Below are 24,554 nucleotides of genomic sequence, written 5' to 3' on the forward strand. Positions count from 1 at the left end.
TGAAGTACTATGCTTGAGGATAATCAGTCTTGAACATCAGGTAACAAGAGTTACAGCACATCTGATATGAGGCCTTATATGGGCATATAACTATCAAGAGTTACATAGCAGTGGGTCTGATATGAGGAGTTATATTCTTATATAACTATCAAGAGTTACAGGACAGTGGGTCTGATCTGAGGCCTCATATAGGCATATAACTATCAAGAGTTAAAGGACATTGGGTCTGATCTGAGGTCTCATATGGTTATATAGCTATCAAGAGTTACAGGACAGTGGATCTGATCTGAGGTCTCATATAGGCCTATAACTATTAAGAATTACAGGACAGTGGGCCTGATCTTAGTCTCATATGTGCATATAACTATTAAGAGTTACAGGACAGTGGATCTGACCTAAAGGCCTCATATGGGCATACTGTATATATATCAAAGGGTTACAGGACAGTGAGTGTGATCTGAGGTCTAGTAAATATGCACTTAAACACTGAAAAAGCCTCTTGAAACTGGTCAATGTGACTTTTTCAGAAGTGAATGCTTGAGAATTTGAGTCCAAAAATCCTGTAAAAAGTTGCTGGATATTTTTGATGGATTGGAATACTGCAAGTGAATTGACCCTATGCAAGGTAGAGGTGGTGTTGGTGTGCATTTGAAAAAGTGATATGTTGCTAGATTTTATTTACAAATCACCCTTAAATTATTTTGAAAAAAATGTATTAATTGTGAACTGTAAAAATCTCCCTTTGATAATCTCAGTTCTAGCGAGCCTCCTTACTTTCTATGGAGGTTAACCTCACAAATCACAGGGAATTCCTGATTCAGTTCCTTTTGTTAAATAATTCTGTGAAGTCTGCCCATGCAAAGGCATGAGTGATATTTTTGCGCCATTCTTATACATTTTAGATCATCGAACCCCAAGGGCAAATTATTTAAAACTCAATGCTGAGGCAATATTATCTAAAAATATATGTTGGTGCTATGAGGTCCTCCACACGACCAAATTTTACCTTTATAGCTGTGGTTTTCACTGCAAAGAAGATACATATGCATTACAATATATTGCTCAATAACTTAAAGGGACAGTCTAATTAAAAATAAACCATTATGATGTCAGGGTACCAGGAATCAGACTGAGACGTGAAATGCAAAAATAATCACACCTTTAATAATAATAATAACAAAAAATAGTAAATAGTCCAAAAGCAAAACAACAAGCCAGGAGTCAAAACCAAAGCAGGTAGTCAGATGAGCCGGGTCAGGAGCCAAAGTGAGTAGTCAGACAAGCCAGAGTCAGGAACAAAGAGAACAGCAGAATCAGCAGAATACATTGTAATGCCTTTTGGGCTGTGTAATGCCCCTGCTGTCTTCCAAGCATTTGTCAATGATGTCTTCCGTGACCTCCTTAATCGCACTGTCATCGTCTATTTAGATGACATCCTCATATTCTCCTCCACCCTTGAAGAGCATCATGAGCATGTAAAACAGGTACTCTTCACCTCAAAAACAATTCTCTGGTAGCCAAACTGGAGAAATATGAGTTTGATCAAGTTCAGATCCAGTTCCTTGGCTATGTCATCTCGAAGGAAGGTTTTGCCATGGATCCTACAAAGCTAACCGCAGTTCTGGAATGGCCTCAACCCACCTCTTTAAAGGAACTACAGAGACTATTAGGGTTCTCCAACTATTATCGCAAGTTCATAAAGAACTCCAAAATCATTGCTCCACTCACTGAGGGACCCTTTAACCTCCAAGTTGCACCGGTAGTCTTTTTTCTCCAAACGCTTCACTTCACTGTGGGCAATCATGAACTCTTAGACATTAAGATGGCCCTGACTGAATGGCATCATTGGCTAGAGGGTACCACCAACCCCATTCAGATTCTCACTGACCACAAAAATCTGACGTACCTAGAGACTGCTCATCGACTCAATCCTCGACAGGCCAGGTGGGCCCTATTCTTTTCTTGTTTTAACTTTATAGTCTCTTACCTTCCTGGGACTTTGGTACCTTTAACGTGGTTACCTACAGCCCAAGAATTGTCCACTCTTTTTCTGTTACAAGTGGTACCATTACATGGTATACCCATAAATATCGTATCTGACAAAGGACCTCAATTTATTTCTACCTTTTGGAGAAGCTTTTGCAAATTGCTTAGAACCATTGTTTCTTTGTCCTCTGGTTATCATCCCCAGACTAACAGGCAGACAGAGAGAACCAATCTGGATCTGGAAGCTTATCTCACAGCGTATATTAATTCACAGCACACTAATTGGTCTGGGTTTTTACCCCTAGCTGAACTTGCAAAGAACACTCATTGGCATTCTTCTCTACGATGCTCTCCTTTCCAGGCCACAGCTGGTTATCAACCTAGTGTTTTTCTCTTTCTGCTCAATCCATAGGAGTCCCTGCCCCAGAACGTTGTTTTACTGACCTCACTACCTATTGGCCTCCAGATATAAGAGGTTTGCTGATCATCATCGAGACACTATGCGTGCCTTTGTTGCAGGTGATCATGTCTGGGTCTCTACCCAACACATCCGCTTACATAAACCTTGTCACAAATTGGAATCCCAATATATTGGTCCTTATAAAGTCCTCAAAAGACTTTCTCCTGTCACCTACAGAGTGGCCTTGCCTAAGACCTTGCACATTCACCCAGTCTTTCACATCTCCTTGCTCAAACCCTATGTCACAAGTAGGTATACTCAACTCAGACGTCCTCCTCCTCCACTCCTGATTCATGGCGAACCAGAGTATGAGGTTGCCAAAATCTTGGATTCCAGAATCAGGCACAGGCAGCTCCAATACCTCATACATACACTGGAAGGGATACTCTGTGGCGGAGCGTTCCTAGGTTCCTGCCCAGAATATGCATGCTCCATCTTTGGTCTCCAAGTTCTAAGCTGCTCACACTTCGAAACTGACTCTGGTTCTCGGAGGGAACCCTTGAGTGGGGGGCTATGTCACGCCGCTCTGGCTGTTGCCAGGGATGGGGTGGTTCCTGTAAGCATGCAACGATGACGTAATCGCTGCACATGTATTCCCCTCTCAAGCCAGATAATTTGAACTCCTTGACGCCATTCACTGCCCAAGTATATGTGTTACTGTGAGTGCTCCTAGGTGCTTTACTACTTGAATTGCCGGATTGCCTTAATATTACTGAACTCTGCTTGTCTGACTACTCTGCCTGTTTAACCCTTGAATTGCTGGATTGCTTTAAAATTACTGAACTCTGCTTGTCTGACTAATCTGCCTGTTTAACCCTTGAATTGCTGGATTGCCTTAATATTGCTAAACTCTGCTTGTCTGACTACTCTGCCTGTTTAACCCTTGAATTGCTGGATTGCCTAATCGTTGCTGAACTCTGCCTGTCTGACTACTCTGCCTGGTTTACCCCTGAACTGCTAAACTGCTGGATTATCTTTTGTTGCTGACCTCTGCCTGTTCCTGCCTACTCTATTGGTTTACCCCTGAACTGCTATTCTACTGGAGTGACTTTCTGTTGCCAAACTCTGCCTGTCTCTGACCATTCTCTGCCTTCATCTTATTGCCGTGAAGGAATACCTTGTCTACCGTTAGTACTGCTTACCTAATTTCTTATACGCACTATGTTCTGGGATATTTCCTTATCCTTCCACTTGATGCCAGGATAAGAAGACTACTGGCCAAGTTTGGTCTGATAGGGAAATATCCCATGAGCATTACCCGCATTAGGATAGTGGTAAGTGTGCAATAGTTTAGTTCGAATATTCTCAGGTGCAAAGCACTTACCACTAGGTTTCTCAGGAGGTGCATTGGTTTGTGCAGCCAGGACCTCCTCCCCCAAAGGAGAAGTCAAATTAGTATGTATGGTGGCCAAGATATGGTCACAAGGTATAATTAGAGTAGGTACAGACTCCTCCTTGGACAGAGGCGGAAATTGTGGAGAGACATTCTTACTACCAGGTAGGTAAGAGACCACATAATTAAACCGAAACAAAAATAGTGCCCATCTGGCCTGTCAGGGAGACAGTAGAATCAAAAAGTGGAAAACAGCACACCAATTTACCTCTTCCAGTGGGGCATGGAGTAACAGACTTGCCAAGTCTCACCAAAGTCCATAAATTTCAAGAAACTCCAGCCACCAATTTCTTTTAAAAGACCTTTATTCTTTTGTCATGGGTCCCATTGATATACAACGTTTCAAGCCAGCATTAGGCTCTGGTCATGGTACATGACTAAGAGCCTAATGCTGGCTTGAAACGTTGTATATCAATGGGACCGATGACAAAAGAATAAAGGTCTTTTAAAAGAAATTGGTGGCTGTCAGGGAGACAAACGTTTTGCTTCGAACTGATAAGTCAAATTCTTGTGATCAGTAAGAATGAGCACTGGCACACTAGTACCCTCGAGAAGGTGCCTCCATTCCTTGAGTGCCAAAATTATGGCCAGTAATTCCCTGTCACCAATTTCATAATTGCACTCCTCTGGGGACAATTTCTTAGAGAAGAAACCGCATGGATGCAAAGAACCTTCAGGCATAGGATGTTGAGACAAGAGGGCACCTACTCCAGTCTCAGATGCATCGACCTCAAGAATGAAAGGCAGGACAGGGTTAGGATGAGCCAGAACTGGAGCAGCAGCAAAGGCAGTCTTAAGACTCTCAAAGGCCTTAACGGCAGTAGGTGACCAATGGAGTGGATCATTCTCTTTATGGGTCATGTCTGTGATAGGTTTGACCAAGTAAGAATTTTTTTTAATAAACTTTCTATAGTAATTGGTGAAACCCAACAAACATTAAATAGACCGAAGATCAACTGGGAGAGGCCACTGCAGAATTGCAGACAACTTGTCAGGATCCATGGAACCCTGCAACAGAGATTACATAACCTAGGAAGGTTACTTGTGTCTGATGGAACTCACATTTCTCAAGTTTACAAAACAGGCCATTCTCACGTAGTCTCTGAAGAACCTGTGTGACATCAGAGCGATGAGCCTCAAGTGTGGGTGAGTGTATAAGGATGTTGTCTAAGTAAACCACAACACACTGTTGCAACATATCTCGTAGGACATGTTTTAATAAATTCCTGGAAAACAGCAGGAGCATTACATAGGCCAAAGGGCATTACAAGATATTCATAATGCCCGCTTCTGGTGTTAAATACTGATTTCCATTCGTGGCCCTCCTTGATCCTAAAGATATTGTATACTCCTTCCAAATCAAGTTTAGAAAAGACTGTAGCTCCCTTGAGGCAGTCAAAGAGTTCCGTAATGAACGGAATAGGGTAGGCATTCTTAATGGTAAGAAGATTAAGACCCCTTTAATCGATGCATGGTCTTAACTTGCCATCCTTTTTCCTCACAAAGAAAAATCCAACCCCTGCCGGAGAGCAGGATTTGTGGATGATACCCCGTGACAGAGCATCGACAACATAGTACAACCCGGCCCCGAGGAGGAATGGCTCCAGGTTGCAGGTCTATGGCACAATCGCAAGACCGATGAGGAGGCAATGTACCAACATGCACTTTGTCAAAAACATCTAGGAACTATCGGTACTCCTCTGGCAATTGAGATACTGAAGAAGTGCAAAGGACTTTGATTGGTTTCTGAAGACAAGTGGAAATACATTGCTGAGACCATGACAAAATTTTGGACCTACGCCAGTCGAGACTGGGATTGTGCTTTTGGAGCCAGAGATAACCCATAACAACCAGAAAATGTGGAGACTTTATCACCTGGATCTGGAGGGTTTCAAAATGGAGAGCCCCAACAGCCATGGATAACGGAGTGGTTTTGTGAGTAACGAGTGTGGTCTGAAGGGGCCTGCCATCAATGTCCTCAATAGGAAGCGGAACAGACAGAGGCAATACAGGAATGGAGTGCTATGATACAAAAGCACTGTCAATTAAATAGCCTGCACCCCCGGAGTCAACAAGGGCCTGGGTGACTATGGAGGAGTACACCCAGGAAAGAACAACCGTGAACCGTGACCAAAGGATTCTCCTTTAGCGGTTCCGGGGATGAGGATAAACCACCCAAGATCTGCCCCTGACAGGACCTTAGGTGCGGACGTTTCCCGGTCATGTAGGACAAGACTTTAAAAGGTGGCCCTGTAACCCACAATAGAGGTAGAGCCCCTCCCTCCTCCTAAAGGCCAGAGAGCCCATGAAAGAAGGTAGCAACAAAGGCTTCATTGTTCCAACCTACCTCTGCTGCAAGTGTACGGAACTCAATGGCATACTGAGCAACAGATCTCGTACCTTGCTGAATCGACATAAGTTGTTTGGCAGCAGAGGAGGAGCAAGCCAGAACATCAAATACCCTTCGAAAGGAGGCCACAAATTCAGGGTAATTAGAAATCACAGGTTGTGTCAGAGAGTAAAGAGATGAGAAATCCCACCTTAGCTCTGTCAGAGCGAAACACCTGAGGTAACATCTCAAAGTAAATGCCCACCTGGTTTAAAATCCCTCTGCACTTATTAGGATCGCCTCCATATCGCTGAGGTAGAAGTGCAGAACCGAACATGCTCCTTTTAGGACTAGGTGCAGCAGCAGAAACAGGAGCAGCCATAACTTGTGGGACACTCTGATCCAAATGTGCAGTGCGAGTCAGAAGGGTTTGAAGGGCTAGTGCAAATTGATCCAAGTGGAGATCCTGTTCATCCATCCTGGAAATGATGGCAGGTAAAGGTGGATTTTTAGCACCGTCAGTATTCATGCCCCTTTCATAATTTCAGGGTAGCATGAATCAGACTGAGACTTGAAATGCAAAAATAATCACACCTTTATTAATAATAATAAAAAATAGTAAAGACTCCAAAAGCAAAACGACAAGCCAGTGCCACTAGTTAAGACCAGAGCATTTCAGGAGCCAAAGCGAGTAGTCAGACGAGCCGGAGTCAGGAACAAAGAGAACAGCAGAACCAGGAACAAGCCAGGGATCAGGAACCAGAAGGGATGTCAGCAAAGCCAGGTAATACACAGGAACTGGAACACAGAAACTCACAAAGAAGTCTGAGCAAACGCAAGGGCAAAAGCATACTGAACAGAGGTCCTTAAAATAATAAGTTATGACATCATAATTCAGGGACTGCAACCTGTCTCACACTGATGATGTTCGCCAGTTTGGCCATAAGAGGGCACCTAGGTAAGTGAGCAGCGTTACACATTCTGCAGAAGATTTAGTGAGAGAGGTGAGTAAAATGGCAGCCAGCAGCAAATAGCAAACAAAGTAGGGTGAAACCCTGACAAATGAATCAGATAGGGTATACAATTTTAAACAACTGTTCAATTAGTATAAAGTAAAAAATTGTATTGAACGTTCACAGTAAAAATTATAATTTCATACTAATATATAAAAATTGTATTTGATGTACAAAGTAAAAATGTACCTAATATTTCTTCTGAGCAAAGTGAATGCATACTCAGTGAGTGGGCTGGACAGGCGTGTTCCTTGGGTGTGAATTAAGTTCTCTCACAGTTATCATGGGATTGTCTAAGTATTATACCCCTATAGGTCTCACTGATTTGTCCAAATGTATGCTGATGAGTTTGTCTTTAAAATACACAATTAATAAATTATACTGTTAGAAAAAGACATGTATGTGTAACTAGAAGCAAATACAAGTTAACATAAATTAAAATATTGCAATTTGATTTGTATGTGCATCACAAAAATGTAGTTATCAGTGTTAGATGCTCCCTGCCACTTTAACATTCTCCTGATAGATTCTCCATTCCAAAGAGCATAATTAATTTCAATTGTAGGCAGCTTTTCACTCACCTGGACTTCCAGATTCAGCCCCCTTAATTAGAGAATTCCATGAGTTTTACCCCTGCAAGAGTCAGCGAGATATTTCAGTCCATACCAGCAAATTTCACAGAATCGGATCCCAAGCACCTTGCACATATTACATTAAAATGTGTCTTTATGTAAGAGAGCTGGGTGTTGCTTTAATATAAAATTAAATGTCAACTTCATAGTTTGCATTTTCTGTGTTATGCAAGGAGATTCAAACAAATCAACTTACATTTGTAATTTTACTATTTAAAGGTACAGCAATTCAATGGACAATTTCATGGATTTAAAGGACATTCTAGACACAACACATAATTTTAACTACTTATTGTCACATACCAGAGAAGCATCCTACAACTGCTCCCAGATCTATAAGCTTGTAAGTACATGAAACATTTAAATATTTGTAAGTTTTTCCAATCACAATCAACTTTTTCCTACTTGCACACGCGGATTTGTGCACGTGCAATTTGAAAAAGTGAACTGAAAAATATTAAACGTGCACTGCTAAACTGTCATACAAGAAAACCGCTAACTGGACAAGAAGAAAGCTGTGGGCAGAGCTTGGTGGCCATTTTCAGCTGCTAACAAGAGATACTTATTTAAAATTTTCATGTCCTTCTTACAAGCTTATAGATGTGGAACCTGTTGCAAGATGCTTGTCTGGTGTGTAGCAATAAGTAATAAAAAATAAGTATTGGCTCTATACTGTCCCTTTAAAGAGACAGTAAACCCCTTGTAATTACAATATGTTTTTTGTTGTCTTGCTATAGAATAACATATCAGCCAAGTCTAAACATTTAAAAAAAAAACAAAAAAAAACATCTTGTTTGCTGCAATCCTTTTTTAAGCCTAACTCCACCCATTCCTTGTCTTATTTGGAGGGGTCAATAAAGTGAACTGTTTTGTAGTTGTCATCACTTGAAGTCATTTAGGGAAACAGATGTAGCACGGTCAGCCTTGAGAAGTTTGCAGTGTGCATTTACAGCAATGAGAACTGGAAAATCCAAGCACGTGTATGCAACCTTTCCTTTGCAAAGAATTCGGTATAGTAGCACTGATTACATTATTTCCTGGTTAGCTCATAGTTTCCTGTTATGTAGTAAATTCATGAAAACATGTTGCTTCTGCTGGAAATCTGCCAGTTTTTTCAAGGTTGTATGTAGAAATTCCAGTCTTAAGCCAAAGAGTAAAGCATTATGTATATAGCCAGTGTGTTACTGTTGTCTTGTTTTTGTTATTTGTGATTCTTACGTGTTCTGGAATTTTTCCAATGCCAATTTAAAGGGATATTTAAGTCAAAAGTATACAGGTGCTGTATAATCCTTGCATACTTATGTAAAACACTTTATAATGCAAACTGGATTAAAAAGGCTGCTTTAGACATTTTTTTTATTCTATCTTTGCCTGGTGAACAGCGTTTAATTTAACACTTAAATGTAGACTGACTATAAAAGGCCTCATAGGCCTCTATGTATTACAAATATGTTGCAGAAAGAAGTAACACCATGCATGTTGTTTTGTGTGTGTTACTGGCAGTGGGGGTGTTAAATCACTGCTCTATGTGTGCTCCTGGCAACCAAATCACTACTGTATACGTGTATTACCAGCATCTAAAGAGATTACTGGCAGCAAAGGTCTAAAATGACTGCTAAGGTAATTAAAAATATGTGTTTGGTTAAGTTGGGGCCTATGTTAAAGCTTTTGCAGAGCCACTGGCCCCTATTTATGGAAGTCTGGCGGACCTGATCCGACAGTGCGGATAAGGTCCGCCAGACCTCACTGAATACGGCGAGCAATACGCTCGCTGTATTCAGCATTGCACCAGCAGCTCACAAGAGCAGCTGGTGCAACGCCGCCCCCTGCAGACTCACGGCCAATGGGCCGCCAGCAGGGGGTGTTAATCAACCCGATCGGGTTGATTTCCGGCGATGTCTGTCCGCCTGCTCAGAGTAGGCGGACAGGTTATGGAGCAGCGGTCTTTGTGACCACTGCTTCATAACTGCTGTTTCTGGCGAGCCTGCAGGCTTGCCAGAAACACGGGGCATCAAGCTCCATACGGAGCTTGATAAATATGTCCCAATGTGTGAACCTACCTACCACCCATGTCTTGTCGCCAGTATGTTTGTGCAGCACAGGTGACAACACTAGATATCATATAGGACACACCTCATCTTTGTCAAAGCTTCAGCTTCCTATGCAGTAGAGTTGCATAATTAACAAGTGTACTGTATAATAAAAACACAATAAAGTAACACCTATTATTTCTAATAATCAGATTTTTTTCTGACAATTTTTTTCTCTTTCCTATTTTCCGGCCCCCTGTATCATGTGACAGACATCAGCCAATCACAGATGAGTATACATATACCCTGTGAGCTTGTGCATATGCTTAGAAGGATCTTGTTACCCAGAAAACATAATTTATGCTTACCTGATAAATTTATTTCTCTTGTAGTGTATCCAGTCCACGGATCATCCATTACTTGTGGGATATTCTCCTTCCCAACAGGAAGTTGCAAGAGGATCACCCACAGCAGAGCTGCTATATAGCTCCTCCCCTAACTGTCATATCCAGTCATTCGACCGAAAACAAACAGAGAAAGGAGAAACCATAGGGTGCAGTGGTGACTGTAGTTTAATTACAATTTAGACCTGCCTTAAAAGGACAGGGCGGGCCGTGGACTGGATACACTACAAGAGAAATAAATTTATCAGGTAAGCATAAATTATGTTTTCTCTTGTTAAGTGTATCCAGTCCAAGGATCATCCATTACTTATGGGATACCAATACCAAAGCTAAAGTACTCGGATGATGGGAGGGACAAGGCAGGATTAAGCGGAAGCAACCACTGCCTGAAGAACCTTTCTCCCAAACACAGCCTCCGAAGAAGCAAAAGTATCAAATTTGTAAAATTTTGAAAAAGTGTGAAGCGAAGACCAAGTCACAGCCTTGCAAATCTGTTCAACAGAGGCCTCATTTTTGAAGGCCTAGGTGGAAGCCACAGCTCTAGTAGAATGAGCTGTAATCCTTTCAGGGGGCTGCTGTCCAGCAGTCTCATAGGCTAGGCGTATTACGCTCCGAAGCCAAAAGGAAAGAGGTTGCCGAAGCTTTTTGACCTCTCCTCTGTCCAGAGTAAACGACAAACAGGGAAGATGTTTGACGAAAATCCTTAGTAGCTTGTAATTAAAACTTCAAGGCACGGACTACGTCCAGATTATGTAAAAGACGTTCTTTCTTTCTTTCTTTGAAGAAGGATTAGGGCACAACGATGGAACAGCAATCTCTTGATTGATATTCTTGTTAGAAACCACCTTAGGTAAAAACCCAGGTTTGGTACGCAGAACTTCCTTATCTGCATGAAAAATCAGATAAGGAGAATCACATCGTAAGGCAGATAGCTCAGAGACTCTCCGAGCCAAGGAAATAGCCATCAAACACAGAACTTTCCAAGATAAAAGTTTAATATCAATGGAATGAAGGGGTTCAAACGGAACTCCTTGAAGAACCTTAAGAACCAAGTTTAAGCTCCACGGGGGAGCAACAGGTTTAAACACAGGCTTAATTCTAACCAAAGCCTGGCAAAATGCCTGGATGTCTGGAACCTCTGCCAGACGCTTGTGCAAAAGAATAGACAGAGCAGAAATCTGTCCCTTTAAGGAACTAGCTGATAATCCTTTGTCCAAGCCCTCTTGGAGAAAAGACAATATTCTAGGAATCCTAACCTTACTCCATGAGTAATTCTTGGATTCACACCAATAAAGATATTTACTCCATATCTTGTGGTAGATTTTCCTGGTAACAGGCTTTCGTGCCTGTATTAAAGTATCAATGACTGACTCGGAGAAGCCACGCTTTGATAGAATCAAGCGTTCAATCTCCATGCAGTTAGTCTCAGAGAAATTAGATTTGGATGATTGAAAGGACCTTGTATCAGAAGGTCCTGTCTTAGAGGCAGAGTCCATGGTGGAAAGGATGACATGTCCACTAGGTCTGCATACCAAGTCCTGCGTGGCCACGCAGGTGCTATCAGAATCACTGATGCTCTCTCCTGTTTTATTTTGGCAATCAGTCGAGGGAGCAGAGGAAACGGTGGAAACACATAAGCCAGGTTGAATAACCAAGGCACTGCTAGAGCATCTATCAGCGTCACTTCTGGGTCCTTGGACCTGGATCCGTAACAAGGAAGCTTGGCGTTCTGGCGAGACGCCATGAGATCCAACTCTGGTTTGCCCCAACGATGAATCAACTGAGCAAACACCTCCGGATGGAGTTCCCACTCCCCCGGATGGAAAGTCTGATGACTTAGAAAATCCGCCTCCCAGTTCTCCACGCCTGGGATATGGATTGCTGACAGGTGGCAAGAGTGGTACTCTGCCCAGCAAATTATTTTGAGACTTCTAACATCGCTAGGGAACTCCTGGTTCCCCCTCGATGGTTGATGTAAGCCACAGTCGTGATGTTGTCCGACTGAAATCTGATGAACCTCAGTGTTGCTAACTGAGGCCAAGCCAGAAGAGCATTGAATATCGCTCTTAACTCCAGAATATTTATTGGAAGGAGTTTCTCCTCCTGAGTCCACAATCCCGGTGCCTTCAGGGAATTCCAGACTGCACCCCAACATAGAAGGCTGGCATCTGTTGTTACAATTGTCCAATCTGGCCTGCGAAAGGTCATACCCTTGGACAGGTGTACCCGAGACAACCACCAGAGAAGAGAATCTCTGGTCTCTTGATCCAGATTTAGCAGAGGGGACAAATCTGTGTAATCCCCATTCCACTGACTCAGCATGCATAATTGCAGCGGTCTGAGATGAAGGCGCGCAAATGGCACTATGTCCATTGCCGCTACCATTAAGCCGATTACCTCTATACACTGAGCTACCGAAGGGCGCGGAATGGAGTGAAGAACACGGCAAGCATTTAGAAGTTTTGATAACCTGGACACCGTCAGGTAAATTTTCATTTCTACAGAGTCCCTTAGAAGGAGACTCTTGTGAGTGGGGATAGAGAACTCTTTCCCTCGTTCACTTTCCACCAGTGCGACCTCAGAAATGCCAGATCTATCTCTGTATGAGACTTGGCAACTTGAAAGCTTGACGCCTGTATCAGGATGTCGTCTAGATACGGAGCCACCGCTATGCCTCGCGGTCTTAGAACCGCCAGAAGTGAGTCCAGAACCTTTGTAAAGATTCTCGGGGCTGTAGCCAACCCGAAGGGAAGAGCTACAAATTGGTAATGCCTGTCTAGAAAGGCAAACCCTAGAAACCGATGATGATCTTTGTGAATCGGTATGTGAAGGTAGGCATCCTTTAAGTCCACTGTGGTCATGTACTGACCTTCTTGGATCATGGGTAGGATGGTCCAAATAGTTTCCATTTTGAAAGATGGAACTCTGAGGAATTTGTTTAAGATCTTTAGATCCAAAATTGGTCTGAAGGTTCCCTCTTTTTTGGGAACCACAAACAGATTCGAATAAAAACCCTGTCCTTGTTCCGTCCGCGGAACTGGATGGATCACTCCCATAACTAGGAGGTCTTGCACACAGCGTAGGAATGCCTCTTTCTTTATCTGATTTGCAGATAGCCTTGAAAGATGAAATCTCCCTTGTGGAGGGGAAGCTTTGAAGTCCAGAAGATATCCCTGAGATATGATCTCCAACGCCCAGGGATCCTGAACATCTCTTGCCCACGCCTGGGCGAAGAGAGAAAGTCTGCCCCCTACTGGATCCGTCGCTGGATAGGGGGCCGTTCCTTCATGCTTTCTTAGAGGCAGCAGCAGGCTTTCTGGCCTGCTTGCCTTTGTTCCAGGACTGGTTAGGTTTCCAGGCCTGCTTAGATTGAGCAAAAGTTCCCTCTTGTTTTGAAGCGGAGGAAGTTGATGCTGCACCTGCCTTGAAATTTCGAAAGGCACGAAAATTAGACTGTTTGGCCTTTGCTTTGGCCCTGTCCTGAGGAAGGGTGTGACCCTTACCTCCAGTAATGTCAGCAATAATTTCCTTCAAACCAGGCCCGAATAAGGTCTGCCCCTTGAAAGGAATGTTGAGTAATTTAGACTTCGAAGTCACGTCAGCTGACCAGGATTTAAGCCATAGCGCCCTACGCGCTTGGATGGCGAATCCGGAATTCTTAGCCGTTAGTTTAGTCAAATGAACAATGGCATCAGAAACAAATGAGTTAGCTAGCTTAAGTGTTCTAAGCTTGTCAATAATTTCAGTCAATGGAGCGGTATGGATGGCCTCTTCCAGGGCCTCAAACCAGAATGCCGTTGCGGCCGTGACAGGCGCAATGCATGCAAGGGGCTGTAAAATAAAACCTTGTTGAATAAACATTTTCTTAAGGTAACCCTCCAATTTTTTATCCATTGGATCTGAAAAAGCACAACTGTCCTCAACCGGGATAGTAGTACGCTTTGCTAAAGTAGAAACTGCTCCCTCCACCTTAGGGACCGTCTGCCATAAGTCCCGTGTAGTGGCGTCTATTGGAAACATTTTTCTAAATATAGGAGGTGGGGAAAAAGGCACACCCGGTCTATCCCACTCCTTGCTAATAATTTCTGTAAGCCTTTTAGGTATAGGAAAAACATCAGTACACACTGGTACCGCATAGTATTTATCCAGCCTACACAATTTCTCTGGTACTGCAACTGTGTTACAGTCATTCAGAGCAGCTAATACCTCCCCAAGCAACACACGGAGGTTCTCAAGCTTAAATTTAAAATTAGAAATCTCTGAATCAGGTTTCCCCGAATCAGAGATGTCACCCACAGACTGAAGCTCTCCGTCCTCATGATCTGCATATTGTGACGCAGTATCAGACATGGCCCTTACAGCATCTGCGCGCTCTGTATTTCTCCTAACCCCAGAGCAATCGCGCTTGCCTCTTAATTCAGGCAACCTGGATAATACCTCTGACAGGGTATTATTCATGATTGCAGCCATGTCCTGCAAGGTAATCGCTATGGGCGTTCCTGATGTAATTGGCGCCATATTAGCGTGCATCCCCTGAGTGGGAGGCGAAGGGTCTGACACGTGGGGAGAGTTAGTCGGCATATCTTCCCCCTCGTCAGAATCTTCTGGTGATATTTCTTTTATAGTTAAAGACTGATCTTTACTGTTTAAGGTGAAATCAATACATTTAGTACACATTCTCCTATGGGGCTCCACCATGGCTTTCAAACATAATGAACAAGTAGTTTCCTCTGTGTCAGACATGTTTAAACAGACTAGCAATGAGACTAGCAAGCTTGGAAAACACTTTAAACAAGTTTACAAGCAATATAAAAAAACGTTACTGCACCTTTAAGAAACACAAATTTTGTCAAAATTTGAAATAACAGTGAAAAAAGGCAGTTACACTAACAAAATTTTTACAGTGTATGTAACAAGTTATCAGAGCATTGCACCCACTTGCAAATGGATGAATAACCCCTTAATACCCAAAACAGAATAATTAAAAAAAAAAAAAACGTTTTTGTCTTTTAACAGTCACAACAACTGCCACAGCTCTACTGTGGCTTTTTACCTCCCTCAAAAATAGGCCCCTCCCACTCATATTACAACAGTGGAAAGCCTAAGGAAACTGTTTCTAGGCAAAATTCAAGCCAGCCATGTGGAAAAAAACTAGGCCCCAATAAGTTTTATCACCAAGTACATATAAAAACGATTAAACATGCCAGCAAACGTTTTATATTACATTTTTATCAGAGTATGTCTCTCTATTAATAAGCCTGATACCAGTCGCTATCACTGCATTTAAGGCTTTACTTACATTAGTTCGGTATCAGCAGCATTTTCTAGCAAATTCCATCCCTAGAAAAATATTAACTGCACATACCTTATTGCAGGAAAACCTGCACACCATTCCCTCTCTGAAGTTACCTCACTCCTCAGAATATGTGAGAACAGCCATGGATCTTAGTTACTTCTGCTAAGATCATAGAAAATTCAGGCAGATTCTTCTTCTAAATACTGCCTGAGATAAACAGTACACTCCGGTACCATTTAAAAATAACAAACTTTTGATTGAAGAATAAACTAAGTATAAAACACCACACTCCTCTTACGACCTCCATCTTGGTTGAGGCTTGCAAGAGAATGACTGGGTATGACAGTTAGGGGAGGAGCTATATAGCAGCTCTGCTGTGGGTGATCCTCTTGCAACTTCCTGTTGGGAAGGAGAATATCCCATAAGTGTGAATATAAAAAGACTGCGCTTCATCGTATCATGTCCGTCCGTAATAAATTGACCCCTGTGTCTCATTTTTATGATGTCATCAGAATCTGTTGATGCATCATACTCCCATAAAACATAGTTACAGATTCTCAAGCTATGTCAGAAAGTTTTTTTTCTATGTTTTTATTTATATTTTTATATGCAAAAGGTTTTTTAATTTAACATTTACTTAACAATATGATAAACAGTTTATGGACAAAGTGCTTGAAATGGCATTATTTTTAAATAATATACAATAGAAATATATATTCACATCTTTTCATAAAACTATTCTCTATCAACTAATTTATAGGTTTATACATCGAGGCTAATTTAACAAATCAGGTCCGACAGACATCGCTGAATGCGGAGAGCAATACACTCTCCGTATTCAGCATTGCACCAGCAGCTCACAAGAGCTGCTGGTGCAACGCCGCCCCCTGCAGACTTGCGGCCAATGGTCCGCCAGCAGGGGGGTGTCAATCAACCCGATCGTACTTGATCGGGTTGAATTGTGGCGATTCCTGTTCACCTCATCAGAGCAGGAGGACAGGGTTTCGGAGCTTGATAAATGGGCCCCATCATTGTGTTCCAAAGTACAAATATAGTTTGGATCCCAGAAAAGGAGATGGCAGATTCTGTTGATACTATGGGGCCGATTTATCAAGCTGTCAATTGGCCCCAATGCATCTGTTTCCCTGTGAGCCTTCAGGCTCACCGGAAACAGGAGTTAAGAAGCAGCAGTCTTAAGATCACTGCTCCTTAACTCGTCCGCCACCTCTGAGGCGGCGGACAGCAATCAGCCCGATTGGATATGATCGGGTTGATTAACACCCCTTGTAGTGGGCCGCATTGCACAAGCATTTCTTGTGCAATGCTTGTGCAATGATATATGCTGACAGCGTATGCTGTCGGCATTTATCGATGTGTGGCGGTCATGCTCGCACTTTGATCATTCGGCCCCTATGGGTTGTGTATGGTCTAAAATATAATAATAATACTATATGCAGATATAATATAATATATTGCATATTATCTTTTTTCTTTATGCAATTCTCATGTACTTCAGTAATACAATTCAAATCATGGGCAGGAGTTTTACTGGCATAGGGGCAAAAAAAATGTAAAAAACATAATAATAATATGAACAAACTAATACAATATATATTTACAATGTTGTAACTAGTAAGAATTACTATTTCCCGTGTACCATGTGATATCTAGAGGGTCATGTGACTCATGATCTGTGAGAAATTACTCCTTTTTATAACCAGAGACAACTCAAGCATTTGTTGATTATTTAGTAGAAAAAGTTGCACAGTTTCCTAGCTTAAATACAATGATGTCATAGAGAATCATGTTACCCTTTAATTTAATAGACATATCTCCTCTTTCAAATTTGAGGTCCCATGGTACAGATTTATTAATTTTTTTGCCTTGTTTGTGCACCCTTCCCCCCTTAATCACTAAAAAGCTAATGTGGAATGATTTTTTTATAATATTGTCATATTAATATCAAGCATTTGAGGTTCAAATGACTTTATATAAAAAGAGGAGACTTTAATCTCCGATTTTCAGACACAGAAAGGTTTCTGAGCCTTACCATGTGTGAAAGAGGAGATTCCCTTTTGTATTATTATTTTTTTTTTATATAAATAAAGTTTTTATGTTCCTTTAAGTTGTATTCATTTCCCAAACATGCAAAATAGAGACAGCACAAAGGCATATGCTCCCTCTCCCCTCGTGTACACTCCATGATCTAAATATATTTAAGTTGCTGTAGTTACTGTACAGGAAATAATACACAATCCATTATTAAAGGGACATGAAACCACAAAATGTTCTTTCATTATTCAGATAGAGCATACAATTCTAAACAACTTTCTAAACAACTTTCAATGTACTTATATTATCTCATTGGAATTGTTCTCTTGGTATCCTTTGTTAAAAAGCATACATAGATAGGCTCAGAAGCTTGAAGATTGGTGGCTGCACTTGCAGTAATTTGAGGAAGCACTTCTTTACAGAAAGAGTGATTGATTTATGGAATAAACTTCCTCAAGAGGTAGTAGCAACAAACACTGTGGGGGACTTTAAAAATGCATGGGACAAGCATAGGGCTATCCTACGAACTAGATACGTTTATACTGTTAGGTAAGGTGGGGCAGACTTGCTGGGCCTATGGCTCTTATCTGCCGTCAATATCTATGTTTCTATGTTTCTATGCATGCCTCTTTTCATTGGCTTATCAATGTGTTCAGCTAGTTCCCAGTAGTGCATAGCTGCTTCTCCAATAAAGAATACCAAGAGAATGAAGCAAGATTGATAACAGAAGTAAATTGAAAAGATGTTTATAAATGTATGTTCTATCTAAATCCTAAAATGAAAAATTGGGGGTTCATGTCCCTTTAAGAAGTCAATACTTCTAAAGGTTACAATTTTGGAACCCTCATTTAATGAGAATTCTTAACATAAGTATTTTATTTACATATATATGTTGCCCAAATCTAAAAAAAAAAATAACCTAAAAGTCCAGATCTTCTTGTTCAATGATTTCATCATCTAAATTATTTTTCAGTTTATTGTCACTTTCATCAAAGCTTCCTTTGTTGCTTCTGTGTGGGCTGCTTGTAATCTGATTTGTATTTGTGCCAGAGGGACTTGTACACTGAGAGTCTCTGTCCTCCTCAGATGAACTACTGGGATACATGTGTGATTGCTTACTTTCTGAACTGTTGTTGGACTGTCCATTTGGGGATGTTTCTCCTGAATTTTTCATTTCTTTGCATTCTTCATCTGTATTTTCAACAAAATTATTCTGAGTTAGAGAACACTGATCTAAGTATGATTTTTGGAGCAATGAACCACCTTTTATTCCATCTTGACTGTCATCATCCTCAATATGTTGACTGTAATTAGTAATCTCATTTTCTTCATCATTAACCTCATTTTCAAAGCATTCTTCTGGCACATTCCCTTCTGCCTCCATGGCAGTTGACTCATTCCCACCTTCTGAACCGTATTTTGTTTCTTCACTTTCAATCATTGGCATTGGGTCTTCACCCACTTGATGGTCTTCGTTTAATTTTAAAGAACTATGTTTTTGCTCCTCATCAGACAATTCTTGATTTTCATTTTCTATAAGACATTCTGTTCTTACTCTTTTGACATCTCCATTTGCACTAGTTGGCCTCTCTGTATTATTTATGGAGGTAATATCTGTTTCCTCGAATAATTCACAATTAGTTTTACAGTTTATATCTGGATTATCATATTTTTCATTCTCCTCTTCCTCACATACAAGATTATCAATAGTACAGTTTTCTTTTTTATTTTCTGGGTCAGATTGTTTTTCTTCACTTGGATTTTTTGACTTTATTCTTTCTTTAGTAGAGTTACATTGTGAGTAAGCTTCACTTTTATTTTCTTTGTTCATATCTGTACATTTGTTTTCGGTGACTATATCTACTGGTTCTTTTTTGGTCTCTGCTAAAGTTGGATTTATTTCATTATGGTCTCTTTTCATCTTCAGGATGTGTTGAAGGTCGAATGCCCGCATTATAGGAGCATCAGCTGCTATTTCTCTTGGTTTTGCTAGTTTTAAAGCCCGTTTCTTCTTTATGCATGTTTCGCATGGACAGAATTCATTATCGTTATCTTGCCCATTGCTATCATCTCCGAACGATGCACTAAAGGTTAAATCTTCTTCATTTGTTTCACTGGACATATCATTTGTATCACTTCTTATATTATTCTCCAAAACCGATCTCTTACGCATTGTCTGTAAGTATTTTCTTCTCTCTTCAGCTTGTAGAGATGATTTACGCCTTGGACTTTCATTTGGAGGACTTGGTAACTTTTGCCCAGCCCTCTTTTTTATTTTTTTAAGTTCTTTTCCGATACTTCTTTGGATTCTTTGACCAACCTCATTTTTAAGCTCTCCAATCATTTCATCAAGATTTTCATTATTTTCTAAATTCCATCTGATTTTGAAATCATTCATAGCATCCACATAATGGGCCATGAATTCATTCTCTATTTTTTTTAATAGTTTTAAAACCCAGATTGGGTCAGCATCAAATGACCCTTTGTCATAGATAGGATCATTTAAACCAGTTGAATCACTAGTTGACTTGACAGTGGAATGAGAATCACTTTCAGAATTGACACCATTTGCCTCTTGCAATTTACATCCATTAGATACTGCATTGTTTCCATTATAGGCAAGAATATTCATGGAATCTTTTCTGTATTCCTGAATGTCTACTGTTCCTTTTAATTCATCATTTATATCTGCAATGCTGTCATTTAGTAAACATCCATCAATATTACTTTTTGATTCAAATGGTAAAATGTTACAGTTGTAATCTTCAATTGTTTTCTCATTCATATTTTCATCCACATTTCTTGAGTCAGTTTCATCAAGACAAGTAGTACTGTCACATATTGTAGCTGCTATTACGTCTGCAGAATCGCCTGCATCACAACTTCTAAAAGCTAGTGGTTGTGATTTGGAAGGTGGGATGTTTTCTGCAGTCACAGTTGTTGTTAATACATTGGTCTCTTCTACTTTTTCACCTGCCATGGGACATTCACCACCACCAGCAACACTACCATCCCCAGAGGTCCCAGAACCACTGTTGACATCAACTCCAGAAGATGAAACAGGGGTTATTTCATCTTCTCTAGAGTAATGCTTAGAAGGCAATTGTTCATGGTTTCCAGTATTATTATTTGAAACACATTTATTGGTTGGACCATCTACCCATAAAGCCTGCAAAATGTTTATCAACTGAAGGTACGTAGCTTTGTTTAAATCAATTGTATCTTCTTTGGTATTTGTTAAACCTCCATCCAGAAGTTGAAGACTAGCAAGGCATGATATTAAAACTTGAGCTGAATTGCTAAGTTTTCTCCCCATTGTAGGTGATACCTCAGGCAAACTATTTGACCGGTCAAATTTTGAATCTTGCATAGGATTTATCAAAGCTTTCATTATCTGCACAGATGTGTTTATAATACTTGGGAGGGATTGTTTAGCATCAATTGCATCAACAGTGGATGCAATACAATTAACATTACTTGTTTGAACCTCATTCAGTACCACAGGTTCATTCTTTTCATCTTCACAATTTGCATCTATCTCAGTCTTATCAACATTATGAATGTCAGTTGTTTGATCATGGATTTGCCTGTCATCTTGCTTTTCTGCTGTGCAATCTTTGCTTGTATTTTCCATTTCTGTTTCTCTTGGTATTTCAGAATTTTCAGTTTTATTGTGTTCCTCATTGCAGGCTTTAGATGAGCATTCTTCCATCTCATACTCAACAACCATTGTTTCAGAAGAAATTTTGCTTAACCACTCATGAACAACCTCTTCAGAGGTAACATTTGGTAAAGCTGATGGAATGAGTTCACTACTCAATATTTTTGAAGAGCTTGAGCTATTTTTACGTTTATTATTTGATGTTTCCTCAGTGCTACTGACAGTGGTTTTTCGGTTTTTGTATTTCTCAGTACTAGCTTTTGAAGAAACTATGATATTTGATTCAGGGGTAGAAGACCTTGCACTATCAGGCTTTTCTCCATTTATGACTTTCACAGGGTCACTGCACATACTGCTACTGGAACATTTATATTTTGTTAATCTTAGTTGTTTATTTGTTGGTTTTCCCTTCGGTGGAGAAGGACTATGAACACAGCTAGTCTCAGAGCTTGAGGCTTTGCTTGATAGATTATCTTTCTGGCATACATTAGTCTGTTTCTTACTTCTGAATGACCTTAAACTGCTCTTAGGTGAATCATTGTCAGTACCATGTTTACTGTTTTTTTCAAAATTTGATGACACTTGAGAACTAGTACTATGGAGCCTTTTATCTTGAGGATAACTGACACAATTGCATTTAGAACCAACTGAGGGTGATTTACTTAAGGAGCGTGAAAAAGAAATATTGTTTTCAACTCCTATCACTGGTATTGTCTCTTCTTCTTGGTTGCCCTTGTGATGCTCTTTAAAGGACTCATCAATGCTATCAGGACTATTTTGGATTGTTTTATCTTCCATATGGTCCAGTGCACATTCACTTACTGATGATATAGATTGAAGTGACTGATTAGAGGAAAGATTTTGTTGACATTTTTCTACATTTGTACTTTTGGAATAAGTTGGGGAGTTAGATATAAGATTTTCTGGCATTTCACATTGATCAAGACATCTATTCTCTTGTAATATAATTTCACTATTTTGTGAGGAGTAAGAACTATTTGAACCTTGTTCTTTACCTTGTCTGTACTTTGTGTTTATACCTCCTTTATTTCTAGCCTGTTTGGGGCAAGATGAAGCTTGATTAGAATTATTTTCAGAGTCACTAAGTCCTGTGGTCGATGTTATGCCATTTGACAAAAAATCATCATGTTCTTGATCAGCAATAATTTTGCTAATGCTGTTGCTTGTACTTGATTGATCTGCATGGTCAATGCTGTATTGTTCAACACAGTCAACACTTGTTTTGGATGTGCTGTGATTATTGGATATGTCTTGTGTGTCTTGTTCTTCTTCTTTACAGCTTATACTTGATTTTATACTTTGTGTATCAGTACTGCCTCTCTTATGCAAACTCTTATTACTTTTTTTAGATTGAAGTGATGATTGGGAGATAATGCTTCCTCTTTGCTTACAGATCAATTGATTCAATTCACTATTGGAACATACTGGTGATGATGTATTGATACATTCTTCGAAACTTCCCCCTTGACTTTTCAAACAATGGTTTTCTATAAAATTCTCTCTAACAGGGTACAGATTTTGCACAGAACCTTGGCTCCTCAAGCTGGAACATGACTGACACTTGGTAACATGTGTGCTTTTATGTTCATTATTTCCATTTATATCTATGTTTGAAGTAGCAGTTGAATGGCTATTCTTGCTTGTACATCTGCTTACAGCTGAGTATCTAACCATTGTTTCACTGTTGTCTCTGGTTTCTGAAAAACTTCCAGATTTATTTATAATGTGGTCTGTGAACTCTTCAGAAGATGTTGTATGAAGGCTATCTATAGATGTCTTTTGATTGTACATAAACTTGGACAGTGATGATGTGCTAGAAGCAGATGATCTAGTCTGCCAAGTACTTCTTTTGACATAATCTTCCTCCTGATTGGCATGCATTGGGTTTTTCCAAATATCATAATCCTGACACTGCATACCGCAATGGGAACAAAACATGTCTTCCAATTCTGCATCATTAACCTTCGAACTATATGACTCAGCATCACAAGGGTAAAATGAGTCATCCGATTCTGAAAAAATGTCTCTGTTTCCCTCTTTTTTTGCTTCCATGATTTCTTCTTTGCTTAAGCAAAGTTGTTCACATTTTGCCTTGCCTAAAGTGCTAGATTTTTTAATCTGAGTGGACCACTGAAGCGTTTCTTCATTTAATAGACGAAAACGAACCTTCATCTCAACTGAAAGACTTCCATCCTTATTGACATGAACTTTCTTTTCAATATCATCATTGATTAAAGAGTGGGTATTATCCTCAGATTTTTCATGAGGACATGCATTTGAAAAAGATTCAAAGCCGCTGTTTGCTGGTGACATATGGACGCCATTTGGATATGATTTCTCTGATGACAAAGAAAACCTGGTCTTGTTGCTAGATGCTGACCGAGGATGGATAATACTCTTTTTTGCTTTCAGTCCAAAATTCACTGGAGTATGGCCATAATCAAGAAAAAAGAGAAAAAAAAGAGATTCATTATTTTTATACATCATAAACTAAACATTTATATTTCTTAAACATGAATACATGTGCACACATTTTATACATTATTAAACAGATAAGAGTAAACCTTGATGCAATTTTATAATACTCAAATAATAAAATAATTTCTTATTATGTCTAATAAATATATTTTAGAATCTCCAGAAAATATTGTTATTATTACAAAAGTAAACAGTGATCTAATTTGTAATACCATGATTTATAATTACCAATAGTCCGTTTTAAATAATAACTTATAGGAAGAAAATATAGAAGCATAACAAATATTCTAAATCACTTGAAAGTGAAACATCAAAACTGTAAAAATATGATAATAAAATATCACAACATTTCCTCAGCTCACCAGAATTAGTGCTGTCATCTGAAAACAGCCAATTAGCAACCAACAGTACTTTACTGTGATTTAATTGTTTTTCATCAAAATCTCACAGGACTAAATAATAAACTTCCTTAAACTCAGGAGGAAAATAATCTGACTGTATCTCCACATGCCAGATGAATGCTCACTTGTAGGTCCCAGGGCTAGCATCCTGATTGGATGTTTAAAGACCTTTTACAATGGGATGTGGCAACGGAGGTAACTTGAAGGTAAAATATCTTTATTTTTTTATATAGAGATGTTCATATGATATTTTCTAGTCAGCTTACAAGTGAATCGACATTGGGGTATTATGTCCCTTTAAGCAATTTCTAGTAACAAAAACAGTAAGAGTATATGAAAATATGAATAGTATAAGGTGATTTTCTCAGTCACGTACTTCATACAATACTGCCAATTAT

General features: G+C 39.9%; 1 protein-coding gene across 1 annotated transcript in view; it reads right to left on the bottom strand.

Annotated features, from left to right (window-relative positions):
• Positions 1–18,514: 18,514 nt before the first annotated feature.
• The window catches only part of RP1L1 (RP1 like 1), a 65,155-nt gene continuing 59,115 nt past the window's right edge, over positions 18,515–24,554 (bottom strand). Inside the window, exon 3 of the mRNA XM_053711083.1 lies at positions 18,515–23,700. Within this exon, the coding sequence (XP_053567058.1) occupies positions 18,515–23,700 (5,186 nt within the window). The remainder of the gene's footprint in view (positions 23,701–24,554) is intronic.

Source organism: Bombina bombina, chromosome 4, assembly GCF_027579735.1.
Source record: "Bombina bombina isolate aBomBom1 chromosome 4, aBomBom1.pri, whole genome shotgun sequence".
NCBI classification, from domain to species: Eukaryota; Metazoa; Chordata; class Amphibia; order Anura; family Bombinatoridae; genus Bombina; species Bombina bombina.